The sequence below is a fragment of the Brassica napus genome, chromosome C9 (assembly GCF_020379485.1).
Source record: "Brassica napus cultivar Da-Ae chromosome C9, Da-Ae, whole genome shotgun sequence".
NCBI lineage: Eukaryota > Viridiplantae > Streptophyta > Magnoliopsida > Brassicales > Brassicaceae > Brassica > Brassica napus.
In genome coordinates this window covers 56,927,275-56,945,165 of record NC_063452.1, presented here as the reverse complement: position 1 = coordinate 56,945,165, position 17,891 = coordinate 56,927,275, and the positions used below count along the sequence as shown (strand labels likewise).

The 17,891-nt window shown below is 38.9% G+C and overlaps 5 protein-coding genes across 8 annotated transcripts; 2 read left to right on the top strand and 3 right to left on the bottom strand.

Moving 5' to 3' along the window:
- Positions 1-366: 366 nt before the first annotated feature.
- Positions 367-2,906, top strand: LOC106387696 (heat stress transcription factor A-1b). 3 transcript variants are annotated; one of them, XM_013827602.3, is made up of 3 exons: positions 371-755; positions 1,543-2,635; positions 2,705-2,906. In XM_013827602.3, exons 1-3 carry the CDS (start codon positions 498-500, stop codon positions 2,725-2,727), a joined length of 1,374 nt encoding a protein of 457 aa, XP_013683056.1. In that variant the 5' UTR covers positions 371-497; the 3' UTR covers positions 2,728-2,906. The 3 variants fall into 3 exon arrangements, with proteins under 3 accessions (XP_013683055.1, XP_013683056.1, XP_013683057.1); XM_013827603.3 differs by adding an exon at positions 1,182-1,321 and having other exon boundaries at positions 741-755; positions 1,543-2,906; XM_013827601.3 differs by having other exon boundaries at positions 367-755; positions 1,543-2,906.
- On the bottom strand, positions 2,900-5,126 carry LOC106387697 (syntaxin-21). The gene is made up of 7 exons (XM_013827604.3): positions 4,887-5,126; positions 4,556-4,649; positions 4,243-4,379; positions 3,945-4,019; positions 3,473-3,630; positions 3,283-3,383; positions 2,900-3,186 (listed from the first exon to the last, which is right to left on the bottom strand). Exons 1-7 carry the CDS (start codon positions 5,084-5,086, stop codon positions 3,121-3,123), a joined length of 831 nt encoding a protein of 276 aa, XP_013683058.1. The 5' UTR covers positions 5,087-5,126; the 3' UTR covers positions 2,900-3,120.
- On the bottom strand, positions 4,886-7,751 carry LOC106387698 (12-oxophytodienoate reductase 1). The gene is made up of 4 exons (XM_013827605.3): positions 7,609-7,751; positions 7,379-7,519; positions 6,910-7,217; positions 4,886-6,577 (listed from the first exon to the last, which is right to left on the bottom strand). Exons 1-4 carry the CDS (start codon positions 7,734-7,736, stop codon positions 5,982-5,984), a joined length of 1,173 nt encoding a protein of 390 aa, XP_013683059.2. The 5' UTR covers positions 7,737-7,751; the 3' UTR covers positions 4,886-5,981.
- An 844-nt stretch (positions 7,752-8,595) lies between these two features.
- On the top strand, positions 8,596-11,266 carry LOC106387701 (binding partner of ACD11 1-like). Of its 2 annotated transcripts, none has more exons than XM_013827610.3 (5): positions 8,596-8,806; positions 9,834-9,937; positions 10,107-10,173; positions 10,304-10,378; positions 10,584-11,266. In XM_013827610.3, exons 1-5 carry the CDS (start codon positions 8,801-8,803, stop codon positions 11,112-11,114), a joined length of 783 nt encoding a protein of 260 aa, XP_013683064.1. In that variant the 5' UTR covers positions 8,596-8,800; the 3' UTR covers positions 11,115-11,266. The 2 variants fall into 2 exon arrangements, with proteins under 2 accessions (XP_013683064.1, XP_013683063.1); XM_013827609.3 differs by having other exon boundaries at positions 10,104-10,173.
- LOC106387699 (telomerase reverse transcriptase) lies at positions 11,140-17,748 on the bottom strand. Its single transcript, XM_022710099.2, has 12 exons — positions 17,401-17,748; positions 17,221-17,295; positions 17,018-17,083; positions 16,822-16,933; positions 16,281-16,633; positions 15,971-16,043; positions 15,754-15,886; positions 15,487-15,625; positions 14,247-15,302; positions 13,353-13,885; positions 11,643-11,915; positions 11,140-11,549 (listed from the first exon to the last, which is right to left on the bottom strand). The coding sequence occupies exons 1-12, from the start codon at positions 17,698-17,700 to the stop codon at positions 11,276-11,278; spliced, it is 3,387 nt and encodes a 1,128-aa protein (XP_022565820.2). The 5' UTR covers positions 17,701-17,748; the 3' UTR covers positions 11,140-11,275.
- Positions 17,749-17,891: the final 143 nt, after the last annotated feature.

The following is a 17,891-nucleotide window of genomic DNA, read 5'->3' as shown; positions in this document are numbered from 1 at the left end:
AGTTTGTGATTTTTGATAAAACATTAAGTGCTATTTTTGTGATTTTTGATCTTGAGTGCTAGTTTGGGAATATAAACTTGATTTAATGCTATTTTTGTCTTTTTCTCGCGATGATATTATACTCATATTTGGACATTATCATCACCTAAATTACCTCAAAACAATTCATTTATTGTCACATGTTACTAGCGAAATGTATTCATAGTTCTGTTTTGTGTAACGCCGCTTCGCTTTCAAATTTTCCGATGATTCATCTCAGTGTGTGTCAGTCCCAGAGAGAGGAAGTTTTCTCTGCGTCTTTTTCGTATTATAATTAAAATTATCGAACGATAGATAGTTAATCTAATTATTTAACGGTGTATAAATACGCCACGTACTATAAATTCACCGAGTGAGTAAAAAGGAAAAAGCGACGCAGAAAAACGGAAATGTAATGAAGGTTGGAGTGAGTGATCTAAAGACTCGATCCGTAGTTCTTGCTTGCATCGTACATAGCTATGGAACCGGTTCTTGAACCAGCACCGTCCGTGAACTCAAACCCGTCGCCTATACCGCCTCCGATTAACTCTGTGCCCCCTTTCTTGAGCAAAACCTACGACATGGTTGATGATCTTTCCACCAACGAGGTTGTTTCTTGGAGCAGCGGGAACAACAGCTTCGTCGTCTGGGACGTGCCGGAGTTCTCGAAGGTGTTCTTGCCTAAGTACTTCAAGCACAACAATTTCTCCAGCTTCGTCAGACAGTTAAATACATATGTAAGTAAGCATCACTCTTTCTTGTAACTTCAAAAAAAAAAAAAAAAATCAGATTGATCATTGAAGTGTTGAACTTTCAGGGACTTAGTCTTAGTTCAGTCTCATTCTTTTCCTTTTCTGTTAGAAAGTGTTGAACTATGGTGTTTACAATGTTTATTTGAGAAAATTGAGGTAGTAAGTAAGGCATCAAAGTTGGGTAATTACAATGATGTTCTGTATCTGATGGGAGTTTAATTGTTGTCTTTTAATGGATTCTTGCAGCTTATGAGACTCTGGTGTAGTCAGTAGAACTATGCAGTTAATAGTCTGTCTATTCTTAAACTATATAGATTAGCAATTGTGGTTTAATGGCTAGATCCATGCCTGTCTTGGATTTTTTTGAAACCTTGTCAAGTCAATACTTTTACTCACCAAAAGATTCCACAGAACTTTTGCAGGGTCGCTTTAACATATCCTCAGATATGGGTGAAGCTTGGTTTCTTCCTTGTAACTCTAAATCACAAAACAGAATGTCCTATCAGTTGTCTGAACATTAGCTTTGCTTTCGCTTGTATATGTCAGTCCAGGTACATGTTGATAAACTAAGAAGCTATTAACTTTTTTTATCCCATGGTGGAGAAGTCGTTTACTTCCCAGAATGTTGCTTTAACCAGAAATTTTAAATACTCTGCAACAGTTTGTGGCTCTTGTACAATTACTCTATGTTGGCTTTCTTCTTCCATAAAACTCAATTAACTTTTATTTTTGTTGATCTTTAGAGGCCATCTTGTTGAATTATTGTGTCCAGGGATTCAGAAAAGTTGATCCAGATCGATGGGAATTTGCAAACGAGGGATTCTTAAGAGACCAAAAACAACTACTAAAGGGCATTACAAGGAGGAAATCTTCGCACGTGCAGCAGCAGAATCAGCAACAAATTCAAGTTCAGAACTCATCTCTTGCTCCTTGTGTCGAGGTAGGGAAGTGCGGAATAGCAGAAGAAGAAGTGGAAAGACTCAAGAGGGATAAGAACGTTCTTATGCAGGAACTTGTCAGGTTAAGGCATCAACAGCAGGCCACCGAACACCAGCTGAAGGATGCGGTACAGAAAGTTCAGGCGATGGAGCAGAGGCAACAGCAAATGATGTCGTTTTTGGCCAAGGTTGTTCAGAGTCCAGGCTTCTTAAACCAAGCACAACAGAGTAGTAATGATGGCGACAGACAGATTCAGGGTAGCAGCAACAAAAAGAGGAGACTTCCTGGGGAGGAGGCTAATGATGTTGACCGTCAGATTGTTAAGTATCAGCCATCGATAAACGAAGCAGCACAGACTATGCTTCGACAGTTCTTGAATATGAGTAGCTCAAATGAGTGTGAATCGGTTTCAAACTCTCTGAACTCCTCGAATGCAGTATCTGGAGTAACACTGCCCGAGGTTTCACCCGACTCGGCTCATTCAGCAATGAACCAAGTACCTGAGGCAGGTTTAGCTCATCATCCTCAAGCTGGTCTGGTTCAGCCAAACTTAGGTCCAAGTCCAGCTGCAGCTTCTTGGAGCCCTGAATCTGAATGCAAGACAGGTAATGGAGAATGTTTGGATCCAATAATGGCTGCTTTAGGTGGGTCGCTGGAGATGGAAGGCGATGCAGTTTCTCCTAAAGGTGAGGGAGAGATGAAAGAGTTACTTGTCCCTCAGCTGCCTGGAGTCCAAGACCCATTCTGGGAACAGTTTTTTGCTGATGAAGCCCCAGTGAGTGGAGACGCAGAAGAGACCATATCAGGGTCAGTGGAGAATAATGACTTGGCAATGGGGCAAGAACTGAGCGAGTGGACTAGGGATCAACAACAAGTGAACCATATCACTGAACAAATGGGGTTTCTTTCTTCGGAAACACATGGAGGTAAGAATGAAAAGCATCTTCTCTGCATCGATGTTCTGTCTTGAGAGATCATTTGTTTCTCGTTTTCAGGAGAGGCTGTTAAGGGGATATGAACGAAGGAGGAGGAGGAAATATATATCATACACTTTTGACTTTGGCATGTTGTGAATAGCCTTTTAGAGATGACTTTGTGTGTTGTTTTTGTTACATGTTGCTTTGTGCTAGAACGCCCTTCTTCATGTTCAATTATCATACCACTATGATAATCTTTGGTCACTGACCGACTCGAGCAGAAAACTAATAGACATTAACCATACATGTTCGTATCTTTTGCTATAAAGATCATTAAGATGGATTAATATATAAAACATTCACACGATGAGAAGTCAAGGTTCAGTTCGATTGCATGGGAAGGAAAAGAATCTGTACCAATAAGTATATATCTTCAATGGGTAATTTGTATAGTTTCCTCGACTCTTCTTCGGTTGATGCTTGGAGCTTGGTGCTCAGACCAGGACAACGATGATGACAATGAGTATAACAATCCCAAATATGAGAATAAGAAGGCATGTCTGCAACAAAAGTAAAACATATATATGAAACTTATCTTTAGCTGCTAAAATATGAATCAAATAATTAAAAAAGTTGAGAGAAGTCTCTCGTAGTACCAAGGATGAGTTTGCTCTTTGAGTTTTAGATGCTTTTCTGAGTTGTGCAGTGGCTTGCGAGGTTGCAGCATGTGAGTTATCGATGTTGGAGCTGATGTCATCTGCCAAATAGACATTATAAAGTTTCTTAGATTCTAAGTCGTAAAGGAGACGTGGCAATTTACGATTTATGGTGGTTGGGTTTACTTACCGATCATAACTCCTTGATCGTTCACTAAAACAGCTAGATCTTTGAAGATTTCATTCACTTCACCAATCTGTTCTTGAATTTCTCTGATTCCTTGCTCTCTTTCCTCAATAATTGCTTCATTGAATGTTATCTCGTTATCTAAAAACACCACTTCTTGCCTGGAATGAGTATAATTCAAAGTTAAATAGAATGTCGCTGCAAGATATGAGGTAACACAACATGCCCAAACAGAAAAGATGGATTTAAAATGGGTTTATGGCCATATCCAACTTTGAGAATTATATTAACCTAAGTTTAAGCTTATATCAACGATTACGGCCAGAGTTAGTAACTCAATTAAATATCTCACTAACGAACAAAAGAAAACTGCATGCTGGATTGACTAACATTTGGGTTGTGTTTATGCTGAAACAATTATGAGGTGAACTAGCAAAATAATATGCTATAGCATACAATCAAACCATACCCTCACCTTCTTGATTGTAGAAGAAGAGTTTGCTCCTGAGAGGTCCTTAAAGATTCAATATCCAGTTCCTGTGCATCGTAACTGCATGGAGTGGCATAACAAGGAAGCATGTGTAAGTACGATTCAAATTCCACACACTATCAGTAACAATCTCGTTTTCAAAGTTTGCTGAACATTCAAAAAGTTTATACTATACTAATCAAGCTGCTTCCTAATACAAAACAACAACATTAAGACATGCGAGTACATAATCCAGGGAACGTTTCTTTTCTCATTTAGTAGACAACAAGATTCATTTACTTACCTGGCAGGTATATCTTGCGTGACCACAGGAGTATAAGTGATTTCTCTTTCAGCTGCAAGTCTCTGAGCTTTCTGAAACTCTTTGAGAACAGATTGAAAATCTTTGGCCAGCTTAGCATCCGCAATCTTCTTAATTGGCTGCAAGTTAATATAAAACATAACATAGCAAAAGTGAATAATGTTAACAGATAAACAAATCACACACATCATCTATCAGGCAACCAAAATCTAATGGTATCACCACCAAAGTTGATTCAATAGTAAATGTTCTCTTTCACATGAGAAAGCAAACAAAAATGTATACAATTTCTTACAGTAGCTGCTCCATGGAGGTCGGCTTCGCTAGCTTCTTTAAGTTTAGCTGACGTATTCTTCACCAGTTCTGATATCTGTAACCTTGTTTTTTGCCTGCAGCCAATAGAATTTCCAGAACAAATTAATCTTTTAAATAAAAAGAAATGCTCAATAAACAAAACCAAAAATGTCAGACATTAACAATGAATTTAAGTTTTCTCTACCATAGTTAAGAGCAATATATAAACAACAAAACCATCTAAACCTTAACTATCACGCCAACCCTAATTAACTCGGAGATTTAACAAAACAGGGAGAAGAATGAAGAGGGGGAACAGAAATGGAACTGACAGCTTCTCTCGCAATTCAAGAGTATCCTTTGGCGTTCCGATCGAATTAACGAGTCGGAAGAAGGAATTGACGGCCGTGCTTATCCTGAAGATCCCGGCGGCTACCTCCTGAGACGGATCCCCACGAGACAGAGGTTTCTGCTGCCTCCCACGATTCGGCGTTTGGAATCGAAAGCCAGCTTCGAGATCTTGGAAACTCATCCTCCTCTTCTTTTCTCGAATCTAATCTCTCCAGCAATAGGGGAACAAAGATGACGATGATTGGCAAGAGTTAGGTTATACGTTTTCCCAAATTTATTATTTTTTATTTTTTTTTTAAATTGCATAAATTATTTATTTCATGTGGTCCGCGTGGTTATGGCGGTGGAGGGAAGAATCCTGAGCTGTCGTAGTTGACCCCACCCTCCCTTCCCGTTTAAAATTTAAATGAAACGTGGACCGGTTTAACCGGACAGATTCAATCTCTAACCGTGCCAAGCAGAGTTAATCCAGAGAACAAAACCAATCTTAATTCAACTGGTTAGTTGTTTCTATTTTGGTTTTGTAACATTGATATACGGTCGTGTATGTTAAAAGATTTAAAATAACTGATTTTATTATTTGTCATCAAAATGTATTTATTTTCCGTTTATATATCCAAAAAGATTTATTTGAAGATCTATAAAAAAAATGTTTTGGGATACCGTAAAACTAAAATATAAAGAAAAATCATGTGGTGACTGCTAAATTAGTAAATAGATATTTCGAACCTTCAACAAATCAATCAAAACACTATTTATCAAAGTAAAGTTTATTAACTGAGTGAGCACATGTAAGAGTCTCAACTGTGGGAGTGGTTGGGATGTTGCATGTTTTCACCAATTCTATGAAATTTGTAGACTTGTAGTCGAACTCGAGGAAAACATGAATCAAGCAGTGGCTGTAAAATGGGATATATGTTCACAAACTATAATTGTTAAGGCATTATTTGCTAATATCGTATAATCATGGACTCGATATGACAATATGAAAGTAGTGTATATAGAATACGTGGTTGCAGTTTGACCGACAATGTCGTCTTATTACATGAAAAAACAAAAACACATAACGACATGTATTAACTAGCTGTTGAATCAAGAAACGGGTAGTCAGTGTAGCCCACGACAGGGTCAGAAGCATAAAACGTTGATCTATCATACTTATTCAACGCCGCATCAACTTCAAACCTCTTTGGCAGATCGGGGTTCGCCAGAAACCACCGACCATAAGCCACCAGATCAGTCCTTCCCTTATCAACCGCCTCGTTCCCGTCTTCCCTCTTAAAACCTCCAGCAGCAATAAACGTCCCCGAGAAGGCTTTTCTCATCGGCGTTAAAGTGTGAGGACACTCTGTTACTTCACCCATTGTTTTCATCCTCGCTTCGATCACGTGACAGTATAAGATTCCGTATTTGTTCAGAGACTCCGCCATGTGAACCGCTAATGCTTGTGGGTTTGTGTCTCCTGATTCCATGTAGTCTGCGAAGGGAGAGAGCCTGATTCCAACGCGATCAGGCCCGATCTCGTTGGCCACTGCTTCGACTATGTCTAGAGCGAATTTGCAGCGGTTTTGTAATGATCCACCGTATTCGTCAGTTCTATTGTTCACCGTGTCTTTCATGAACTGGTCGATGAGATAGCCATTAGCTCCATGTATCTCTACTCCGTCGAAGCCTGCAAGCAACAACAAAATTCAAGGATACGTATATAATGTAAGAGTCTTTCTTCTAGAATAATATCATATAATAACGTTAAAACAATATATTATTCTCAAATTAGCAAAAATAAAATATAAAATAACATAACATTAACTAAAAAAATTATAATATTATTTATGATTAGAATTTAAAATTTAGTATTTACAGGGTGAAATTGGGGTAAAACATTTAGGAATTGAAATACTTTTATCATTTTATCTTTTAATTAGTGTCAATTTAATTATTTTTCTTTATGTGTTAACATTATCATAATGTTTTTTTTTGTGCTGTGCCAAACAGTGTGCTTACCAGCTTCCATAGCGTTTCTTGCTGCAAGCCTGAAATGGCTGACAATGGTGGGGATCTCTTCAGTACTTAGGCGTCTTGGAGGGGTAAACATGGCTTCATCGATGCCGTTAGAGCGGATCTGAGGCATCAATGGCTTGTCCGTACAAGAGATGGGAGCTTGCCCATTTGGCTGAAAACCTTTATTAGAAACTCTGCCAACATGCCAAATCTGACAGAAGATGATGCCACCTTTGGCATGAACAGCGTCCACGATTGGCTTCCATGCCTCCACATGCTCTTTAGTCCATATTCCAGGTGTATCTTGATACCTTCAAGAGCAAGAAACCACACAAATGTGAGTCAGATCAAAACCCACAAATAAAAATCATAAACTTTATTTCAATAGAAGAATTATTTTGTAAAACTAATTTTGAGATGAGTAAATTTAACATTCTTTCCAAAAAAAAGAAGAAGAAGAAGAAAGAGCTACCCTTGAGCTGTATCTGAAACTCCAGTGGCTTCAGTGATGAGAAGACCTCCTGGGGTGGTTCTCTGAGCGTAGTATAGCACAGCATGAGGTTGAGGAACGTTTCCGTATGATCTTTGTCTCGTCAGTGGTGCAAGAACAATCCTGAATCATGAACAAAATGATCACGCTTCATATTGGATTATAAGGAAGAGAGTTTTCAGCTCAAAGAACATATAACATATACAACATACCTGTGGGAAAGATTGAATCTACCCATCTTGTAGGGCGCGAGGAGAGGGATACTCTGTTTCGTCACTACGTTTTCCATTAGTTCTTTCTCTCTTAAAACACTTTGAATGTGTAAGAAGATGGTACACATGAGCACATATTTATACGCGTTGATTAGTGGGAAAAAGCAAAGTTTTTTTTTTTATTTCGTCTTATGGACGTCGACGTCATTGTGAACGCATGCATCCATGGACAGACCTGACCCCACATGCATTTCTTCACGACGTATTCATTGACGTCATGAAAAAGTTAAAAAAACTTTAAACCTCTTTCCTCCAATTTTGGATGCGGCTTTTGGTCCATAGGCGCTAAACGTGGCCTCGTATAATTTAAAAATCATTATTTTGTGTGTGTTTGACTTCAGCTTTCTTTGACCGCACAGAGAGAATTAAAAGTGGACTTCCCAAGGAAAAGGAAGATGCTCCGTCTCTGTTTTGAAGTTGACTAAAAAAGGCTAAGCAGTCGGTTCTACAAGAAAAAAAAGCTTAAACGCAGATCGTTTCTCCACCTGAGTCTGCTTTGACAGGTGGCGAGGGGCTTGATCGTAACAATTTGGCGAGGGGCTTGATCGTAACAATTTCTCTTAAAGCCCAATATGATGAAGATAAGGCCCGTTATTTATTTTCTTTTTAACCAAACTAACTGATCTCCACATTTAAGACTGAAAATGTTTAAAAGCAAAATTTAATGTAAAATATCTTAATTCAAAATAAAAATCCAATTTTATCTTCAATTTAAATTTACCAAAATATTTGATTAATTATTGAATTAAGAAGTTCAATACATATACCATTTCTATGATAAGACAAGATTTCTAAGGTTTTACTTGAAATGAAAAAGCCAAAAAAAAAAAAAAACAGAAGTGTAAAAAAGGAAAAGTGAAGTATTAGTATTTAGTTTAAAGTTTATTTTGTTTTTTTTTACGGGTAAAAAAAAGTTTATTTTGTTTATAATAAAATAGTAGTACTAAAAAAAGGATGAATGGCGTAACGCAATCCCACACGTCGAGAGTGTAATAAAAAGCAAAGACATTTCTTCTCCTCTATACGCAATCATATCAATCAATATCGAAGTGCGTTTCTCGTGAATCTCATCTGCGTTAGAAAGCAATCTCACACCTCTCTTCCCCGGCGACAACGAAGATCAACAACATCCATGGCGGTTTGTTGTTCTTCTTCTTCTTTCCTTCAATATTTCGCTGTGATCCATTATGTTTTTTCGGAAAATTTGTTACGACTAGAAACGATTGCGTATCATCAGTTTGCTCCTTAGGACGAGTTTGATAGCTGCTAGTTCGTTGTTATATTCTGGATACAAATTGATCTGTGTGTCTATAGCCCTGTTCGTTGTCAAGACGCCGAAACTAGCGTCAGCGATCCAAATTAGAACGTGAAACTAAGTAAAGCTTAGTTGGATTTAGATGCGGCGATTCTTAAATGCTTTAGATTTAATAGACTTCAGGTCGCCGGAATTCATAGCGTCAGCGTTTTAAGAATGCGGAGTCGACTTTTAAACGCCAGCGACTAGTTTCTCTCACATCCGTGTTCCATTTTGCCGCTGTTCGCGTTTGTTTCTGGTCACCGGTCGCTGACGCTCTGCGTCTTCCTCCCGAAATATCAGTTTGCTCCTTAGGACGAGTTTGATAGCTGCTAGTTCGTTGTTATATTCTGGATACAAATTGATCTGTGTGTCTATCGGTGTTCATCTGTTATGCAACTCTATTATTTTCAGAAATTTTGCAATATCTATGTATTGCTTACGTGATCAAATTGTATTGCTAGCAGCAAAGATTTCATATCCGTTGGTTTGATTTCGTGTAATTATTATGTGTGTTCCTTTTGCGTATTTGTGAAGTTTTTTTTTGGGATAATTTAGGTAATGATGAGATTGGAACAACGTTTAGATAAGGAGCTAACTTCATTTACATGTGTGTTTCAGAAACAAATAAAATCTGACTCATCCCTGAATCATGTTTCACTCCTGGATCATATTCATCTGCGTTTATTTTGTTGAATGAAAAGATGACCGTCAATTTCTGGCGAACTTGATTTGATCCGTAGATCTCAATCTGTTTCACTATGATAGTATGATCTTGTGAGGATTTAGACTTATTTGAGCTGGCCTAGTGGTTTGCGTTTTTATTGTTTTCACTAATGATCATATCTTTTTGATTCATGGTGTGATACAGATAAGGTCAGTAAAAGTTGGCAATCTCTCCTCAGGAGCAACAGAGCATGATATCAAAGAGTTCTTCTCCTTTTCTGGTGAAGTTGAAACCATTGACATCCAAGGGTTAGTGTTTGCCAATTGCTTTTTACCTTTTTGTTACTTTTGTTCTTTGAGATAGTGATATGGTGAAATGAAAGCCATTCGAAAGGAATGAAGGTTCATTTCCAAGATTCTCTTAATGTTATGTTCGACTCTGAGTTTGTTTTGTTTGCTTTCATGTTCTAACTAGCAGTGGCGAGCATAGTGCTTATGTCACATTCAAAGATCCTCAAGGAGCTGAGACCGCTGTTCTCTTATCAGTGGGTTCACTTTTATTTCTCTTTAAACATTCTCCTCCTCTTATCGAGCATAGTTTGTTTACAACTTGCAATATAATTAGAACATTTGTAACTGCAGGCCTCATTCTAACAACTAGTGATGTTTTTTCAGGGTGCGAGTATTGCCGATCAATCAGTCACCATTGAGTTGGCTCCTAACTACACTCCACCTGCTGCCCCTCATGCTGTAAGTTCTTTTTTTTTTACTTAATAGGAACCAGAAACATTTCCATTGAAATGATTACTATTCATTGATTGTTTGTAAAAACCTCTCAAATCTGTGATTGGTAGTCTGGTAGATTATATTAATCGAGTTGATCGTCAACAATCTTTAGAAACAATAGTGTGTAAACAGAAATCTCTAGATGTTTAAATTCGTGTTCATTTCCCAGGAAACACAGAGCAGTGGTGGAGGCGCCGCAGAAGGCGTTGTACAGAAGGCAGAAGATGTTGTGAGCAGCATGTTAGCAAAGGGTTTCATCCTCGGGAAAGACGCGGTCGGCAAAGCAAAAGCCTTTGATGAGAAACTCGGTTTCACTTCAACCGCAACCGCAGGAGTTGCGTCCATAGACCAAAAGATCGGTCTAAGCCAAAAATTCACAGCTGGTACAACCTTGGTGAACGACAAGATCAAAGAGGTGGACCAAAGCCTCCAGGTTTCAGAGAGAACCAAGTCTGCATATGCTTCGGTTGAACAGACTGTGAGCAGCGCAGGAAACGCCGTGATGAAAAACCGTTATGTGTTAACCGGTGTGAGCTGGGCCGCAGGAGCGTTCAGCAGAGTTGCTAAAGCTGCTGGAGAGGTTAGTCAGAAAACAAAGGAAAAGGTTGAAGCTGAGCACCCGCCACAACCGTCACAGTCTCAGGAGCAATTACCTGAAGGGTATGCTCCAATTCATTCGTCTGAATACTCCAAGAAATAAATCTCTTTCTTGTTGGTTTCTTTGGTATGTTATAACATAAAAGCTAAGCTTGGAACTTGTCTATATATATATATTCAATAATCTAAACAGTTATACATAGAAATAAATGTAAAGACAGAAATCAAATTAACCCGTTCAGACCAGTTTCAATCTTAGAGGGATCAGTAACTCAGTTTCCAAATGCAAGATGAGTTTGACCGGTCCGTTGCATACTCTAACTCCGGCGATAGATTCAGAGAAAGATCGAGTTTCGAAAGCGCAGATCTCAAATAGTTCAAGAGGGTTCGATATCGGGAGTTTTTCTTCTTCAGTACTTGAATGTAAGCGTGTAAGCCAAGCCATATCACTTCTTCTTTGCACAGTTTAAGAACTGGTCTGAAACTAGAACCAGTGTTGATTCTGTGCGTCCTTCTATTTATGAGTTTGAACATGTACCTATAAGGTGGAAGAAAATCAAGAACGCTAGATTATACAACTGAACATAAACCAAGATGCTCATAAACATAGGATAAGAGTTTTATTCCATACCTGATAGATCTTGTGATGAATTTGGACAAAGCTTGAGGATGAAGCTTCCAAAACCGGGACAACTCGTAGACATAACAGTGAAACTTCATTGCAGCTAACAGAAAGATCTGATAGATGTTTAACCTGACAATTGCTCCCGAGTTGATGTTCGAGTCAAAGAGAATGGGATGACATTTGGGGACCAAGAAGTAACACAATTTATGCCGAAGATTTCCAAGTGGTTTATTCTGCCAGGCTACCGAAAAGGTTGAGCTTATATGGCCATTCAAGTACCTGTTTCCATAAATTTGAGTGGAAAAATTAGACTCAAAACAATCATAAAGCAGCAAGGCTGAGCAAACAGAGCCAGACATGCATACAGGAGAATATAGCTGTCAAATGGTCCGTCCATGGTCCAAATGGTCATGACCAGTTGGACCATTTCAGTTTTGGGCACTAGTGGATGGTCCATATTGGACAATGGTCCAAACAAATGTCCAAGACCAATAGAGACCATGTCCAAATGGGTATGTACATGGACACCCAATAAAATTTATAATTATTTTTTAATTATTAGTTTAGATCTTATTTCTAAAATTTTGAAATTATGTTTACTTTCCAAAATTAAAGAAATATTTTTTTTGTCAAAAACTGTAAAACTATGTTTTCTTTTCAAAATCGAAAAATTTCATTTTTCCGTCGAAACCGAGAAATTGCGTTTTCCCGCCAAAACCAGAAATTGCATTTTCCCGCCAAAACCGAAAATTGTGTTTTCCTGCCAAAACCGAGAAATTACGCTTTCCCACCGAAACCGAGAAATAGCGTTTTCCCGCCGAAACCGAGAAATTGCGTTTTCCCGCCGAAACCGTAAATTGCGTTTTCCCGCCGAAACCGTAAATTGCGTTTTCCTGCCAAAACCGAGAAATTACGCTTTCCCACCGAAACCGAGAAATAGTGTTTTCCTGCCAAAACCGAGAAATTGCGTTTTCCCACCGAAACCGAGAAATTGCGTTTTCCCGCCGAAACCGAAAAATTGCGTTTTCCCGCCAAAACCGAGAAATTGTGTTTTCCCACTGAAACCGAGAAATTGCGTTTTTCCGCCAAAACCGAGAAATTGTGTTTTCCCACTGAAACCGAGAAATTGCATTTTCCCAAAACCGAAAAATTGCGTTTTCCTGCCAAAACTGAGAAATTGCATTTTCCCGCCAAAACCGAGAAATTGCGTTTTTCCGCCAAAACCGAGAAATTGCGTTTTCCCGCCAAAACCGAGAAATTGTGTTTTCCCGCCAAAAGCGAGAAATTGTGTTTTCCCGCTAAAACCGAGAAATTGCGTTTTCACGCCAAAACCGAAAAATTGCGTTTTCCCGCCAAAACCGAGAATTTGCATTTTTTCCGCCAAATTAATGAAATACATTTTTCCGTCAAAATTGTGAAATTATGTTTTCCGTCAAAATCGTGAATTTTTTATTTTAACGATAAAACTATTGTTTTGGGTTAAATTGTAAAGTTGTGTTTTCTTTTGTTAAACTCATAAAAACATGTTTTAGGAAGCTCATGGACACCCATTGTCCATTTGGTCTTCGCCCAATTGGACCATGTACCAATTGGTCTTTTGTCCAATTGGACCATTTATTAATTGGGCACGTCCATAGTTTGCCCAAAATGAATTGGACTGGGCTAGCCCATGGTCAGCCCGCCTAGTTGACACCTCTACAGGAGAATGAGGCAAACCTTGTGTAGTCAACTTGAACTTCGAATGTACGGGAGTTAATAAGCAAACCCGTCCATCTTATAAATGAAACTTCATTACCACCCACATACATCCTGTTAGAAGAAGAACTCTGAGATTCTTCTTCATCTTCGAAGTTTATGCAGAATTTCTTGTTGTTCATGAAGCAGTTGTAATCTGGAAACCCTTGCTTCAACCTCTGATAGAATCTAGTGGCCTGATCTCTTGAGGTAGAAACAAAGAGGTAGTCATCGATAAATCTCAGTAACTTATAGCTTGGGCGAGTGATTAGCTCTTTCTCTCCATTGCATTCTGCAGCAGACGCATCTCTAGAGGATTCCTCGAGGAACGGGTAGATCAAAGTCCTCTCGAGATGCCCGTAGTAAAAACAGCACAACAAAGATGATAATCTGTGTCCCTGAGGTATTCCTGCTGTTTGTACATAGAAGTTTTTATCTATTTGCAGCATGTTGTTCTTTAGCATGTTGTTTATCCAAAGCATGATATCGTTTTTCCTCACTAGATGGTTTTCTCCCTGAAACAATAAACCAAAAACCATAACACTGATAAGGAAATAACAAAAGGGGACTATAAAACCTCTAAGAAATGTGATCTCTAAAGACTGTCCAGTAGTTTTGTGTTTTACCCTCTAGAACCTATCATCCTGTTCTCTCATTCAATGTTTTAGCTTAAAATGCAAGACAACCCGAAGCCTTTCCATCTACATAATACTATGCAATGAACTATAAACTTGTTTCTTATTCTCTTTGATCTATCATCACATAACCACAACATGTTTTCCACACTAGGCTTACACAAATGTTGAATAAATAATCCACAAATCCAAGATATAGGGTATAAACCATAGAGTTTTAGCATAACAAAAAGAATCATACCTGATCAACAATGATACTTTGCAGAGCATTATATGGAACAGTTGATGTGAATCTTGAAACGGTAGCATTCTTATCAGTCGAGACTAGTATATTGTTTACCCAATGTGATCTCTTCCCGCAGCTGATCAACCTACATCTTTTTAAGATATGTTCATCTTTCAGGACACCTTGTACAACATCAAGTAGCTTACCCTGGTCGATGGAATCAAATGCTTTGAAAACATCCGCAACCACAAAGAACAAAGGAGGAAGTTCCCCAGATTGACTCCTCAAATGTTTCAGATACGGGCCTAGGTTTCTGTAGAAATCATCATGGTCAAAAACAGATGATCCGAGGACATCTGGTTCTTTCTGCTGAATGTCCTTCAAAACGGCATGCGTATCACGAAGAGATTCCAACCTTGACGAGGAACTAAAATCTAACAGCATCCTCACACCGTTTGCCTTTGGTAGAAATCTAAACTTCGACAACCCCAGATTTTTCCTTCTGCTTTCAGCTTCAGCATTCTCCACTTGGACATATCCATCAAGGGCTTTGGTAATCTCTTTGCGTATTAACCTTTCCCAGTTGCACTTCCGGTAATAATAGATGTCCAGCCGCCCATCTTGCCTTTCAGTTGCATAGAAGTTGAAGAGCAACAGTTTCTTGACAATCTCTAAGAAAAGCCAAGATATCCATTTCGTGCACAACATCTGCTGTGTACTTCTGATGGACTCATTCTGGTGTGCATGTCCGTTGACCATACAGCACAACTGTTTACTGGCAAAGAATGAGAAATCTGATGGTTTCACTCCATGCAAAAATTGCGTCACTGTGCATTTCTCATTTCTTCGGCGAGAAACAAACCAGGCTATGTTTCTCCTAAGCACTCTCATCTGATGACTGGTCCCAAGCAAACCTTCTGGAATAATGTACTTACAGATGGCCCAAATAAAAGAAACTACTTGGTCTTTTGTGCAATACAGCCTCCCTTCTTCGGCATTGTGACTGTTGGGTTTGCCCTTCTCTGAATTTGATCCGTGAGGCAGCTTACCTGAGTTTTGCCTCCAGGAACTCTGTAACAGAAGACATGTACGGTTTGTCAATCCAAGGGTCAGTTGTTAGACAAGTCTAGCAACTGTGTTGATTTTTCCTTTGCTACATTCTTTCGCTGTTCATATTCCCAACACAATATCTTTTAGGTAATAAACTCCAACGAAATTTATTTTGAAAACAACCTGTTAAAGAAAAAATATCAACCTGAGAAGTCGCATTTGCTGACTTCAACGCATCCTCTTGTGGCAAGAGAACAGGACAGTGTTTATCTAGTAACGTTTTCAACTGAGAGGACTTTGTTTTTCCAATTAGACCTTTAAGAGACTTGAGCAGTGAATGATACCTGCAGGAAAATGGAAAAAAAAAACGTTGTGACATCATTTTCAAATTGTACTCTTAACATAAACAAGAATGTCAGTCAAGGTATGGAAAGACAAAAAAAAAACTTAGGAAAATAAATTCATAACTTACAAGCAAATAGATCCACTGGGACAATTGCCTTTGCCATGAGATGGCGCTGCGGACCAAGCACTTACTTCACCAAATATATGGTTCATCAGGGACTTTGAATCAGAGCAGTTGGCTCTTAAAGTTTTCAAAATATCTGTATATCATAAGGAATCATAAACAATGGAGAAGAACTGTATAAAGAAGAGTCACAGGACATGTTTAAACCGCTGAAGGATACGATTTGGTGGTATAACTGAAGCCGTTTCCGAGTTGGCAAACTTGAAATGTTTATTTCTTTTCACCTGTTTGGCCTACAAAAAGAAATGGTTACATCTTCAGAAGGCAATAACAGGTTTTCAGATTTGAAGGTGATAAAGATTCATAAACTATAGAAAAATTCTACGTCAAATTCTCAAGAGCAATTTATACTCGTCTATTTAGTAATGTTCAGCACTAAAGTAAAAATCTACCAGAACACCGTGAAGTCAAACGTCTGTATATAAAACAAATGAATTTGCTACTTGACGAGTGATTAGGGTTTTGGTCACCTGCTTTGTGAAATCAGTGAGACTTCCACTTATACTGATTTGCAGATTCCTTCCATCAGCTTCATTCCCATTTGAGGCTTCACCATTTGTACAAGAAGTTACACAAGGTGCCTCATCGTCAACTTTTAGGCAATTGACCTTTCTCTGCTTTCGTCTACGCTTAAGATACAATCTTGAACGTTTTCTAGGTTTCTCCTCTCTATGTCCGCCTACATCCACGGAAACTATGGACGTAACAGCTGCAGAGTCTTCCTTAAGGCATTCATTGACAGTAGAAGAAAGCCGCTGCCTTTTCTTTGATGGTTCCACGCTCTCGTCACTCTTTCTTTTGTTGTTGGGGACTGACAAGGTCTCTATACCATGGAAAATGGAAATTGCACCAAGTTAGTATGAACTAGAACCAGAAATTGATAATAGATGGCTAATAAATTGACAAAAGAGAAATCGCAACGTATTCAGACAACCTACAAGTGGAAGTATTTCAAGAAAACCAAAAGAAAATATCTGATTCGACTTATGAAAGTTTAGTACTGAGACTTACCCTTTTGAGTGATACATAGAGGAGGTCCTGACACTTGCTGGTGTTTCTTTCCTAGAAAAGGTAAGAATATCGATGTGTGTTGTAGTAGATAAACCATTAAATCAGAACCAATCTACACACAAGAAAACTTGGATATTAACGACTCCAAAAACTCGAAAACTGGAAGTTAATCATCAAAAAAAGTTTAACAACAAACCCGGTTGAGAAGAAACTCCCAAGAAGAAGTTGTCAACAACTCCAAAACAGGGCTAGACTGATCATACTGAGGAAAAAGAAAGATAAAAGACAAGATAAACCATTGATCATATCTAGCAAATTTGAAGGTGTTCAAAGTTTACGTAGCTTAGATAAGTATGCTGCACCCTACATTGAGTTTGATAGTGAAGAAGATGAGCTCACCTTGTCATATCTGGCACATATCACATTCCCACAATCACATCTAGATTCCAAAATTTCAATCATCCTCTCAACAATCTGAAAAAAAGTTAAATTGAAGTATTCTCGCCATCAACGTTCTTGAAATCTCTCAAATTAAGAACTCAAAGCAATACATAGTACAATGCGACTGCAGAACCCTACCTCTCTCTGTGACCCCCAAGACGTCGGCGAGAACCTCGGCGGCGGAGGGGTTTGTTCGTGGAGTACAACGAAGCATCGGTGAAGAAGTTTACGGTAGTGGATCGGGTCATCGGGACGCAGCAGAAACGACGGTTTATCGCAGCTGCAACCGAGACAACCCTGCCCCCGGCATCGGCATTGCTCCGGCTGGATACTCCGACGAGTAATCAGATCTATTATCGAGTCCTTCAAATTCTTGGCTCTTTCTCCGAACGACCTCCATAGAATCTCCGGCACATTACGCCTAGGTTTACGCGCCATTTCGCCTTCCGAGAGAGAGAGAGAGAAGAGCGAAGGAGCTTCGGGAATGGAGTCTGATGATGTGAAAAAGGCGCGGAACTATAAACCGCGATTCACTAACTAGCCACAAACGCAAGTTTAAACGTCTAGCTAACCGCAAACGTAGGTGGGTGAGAACGTAAACCTCCAACAAAACCGAACCGATTGTTCAA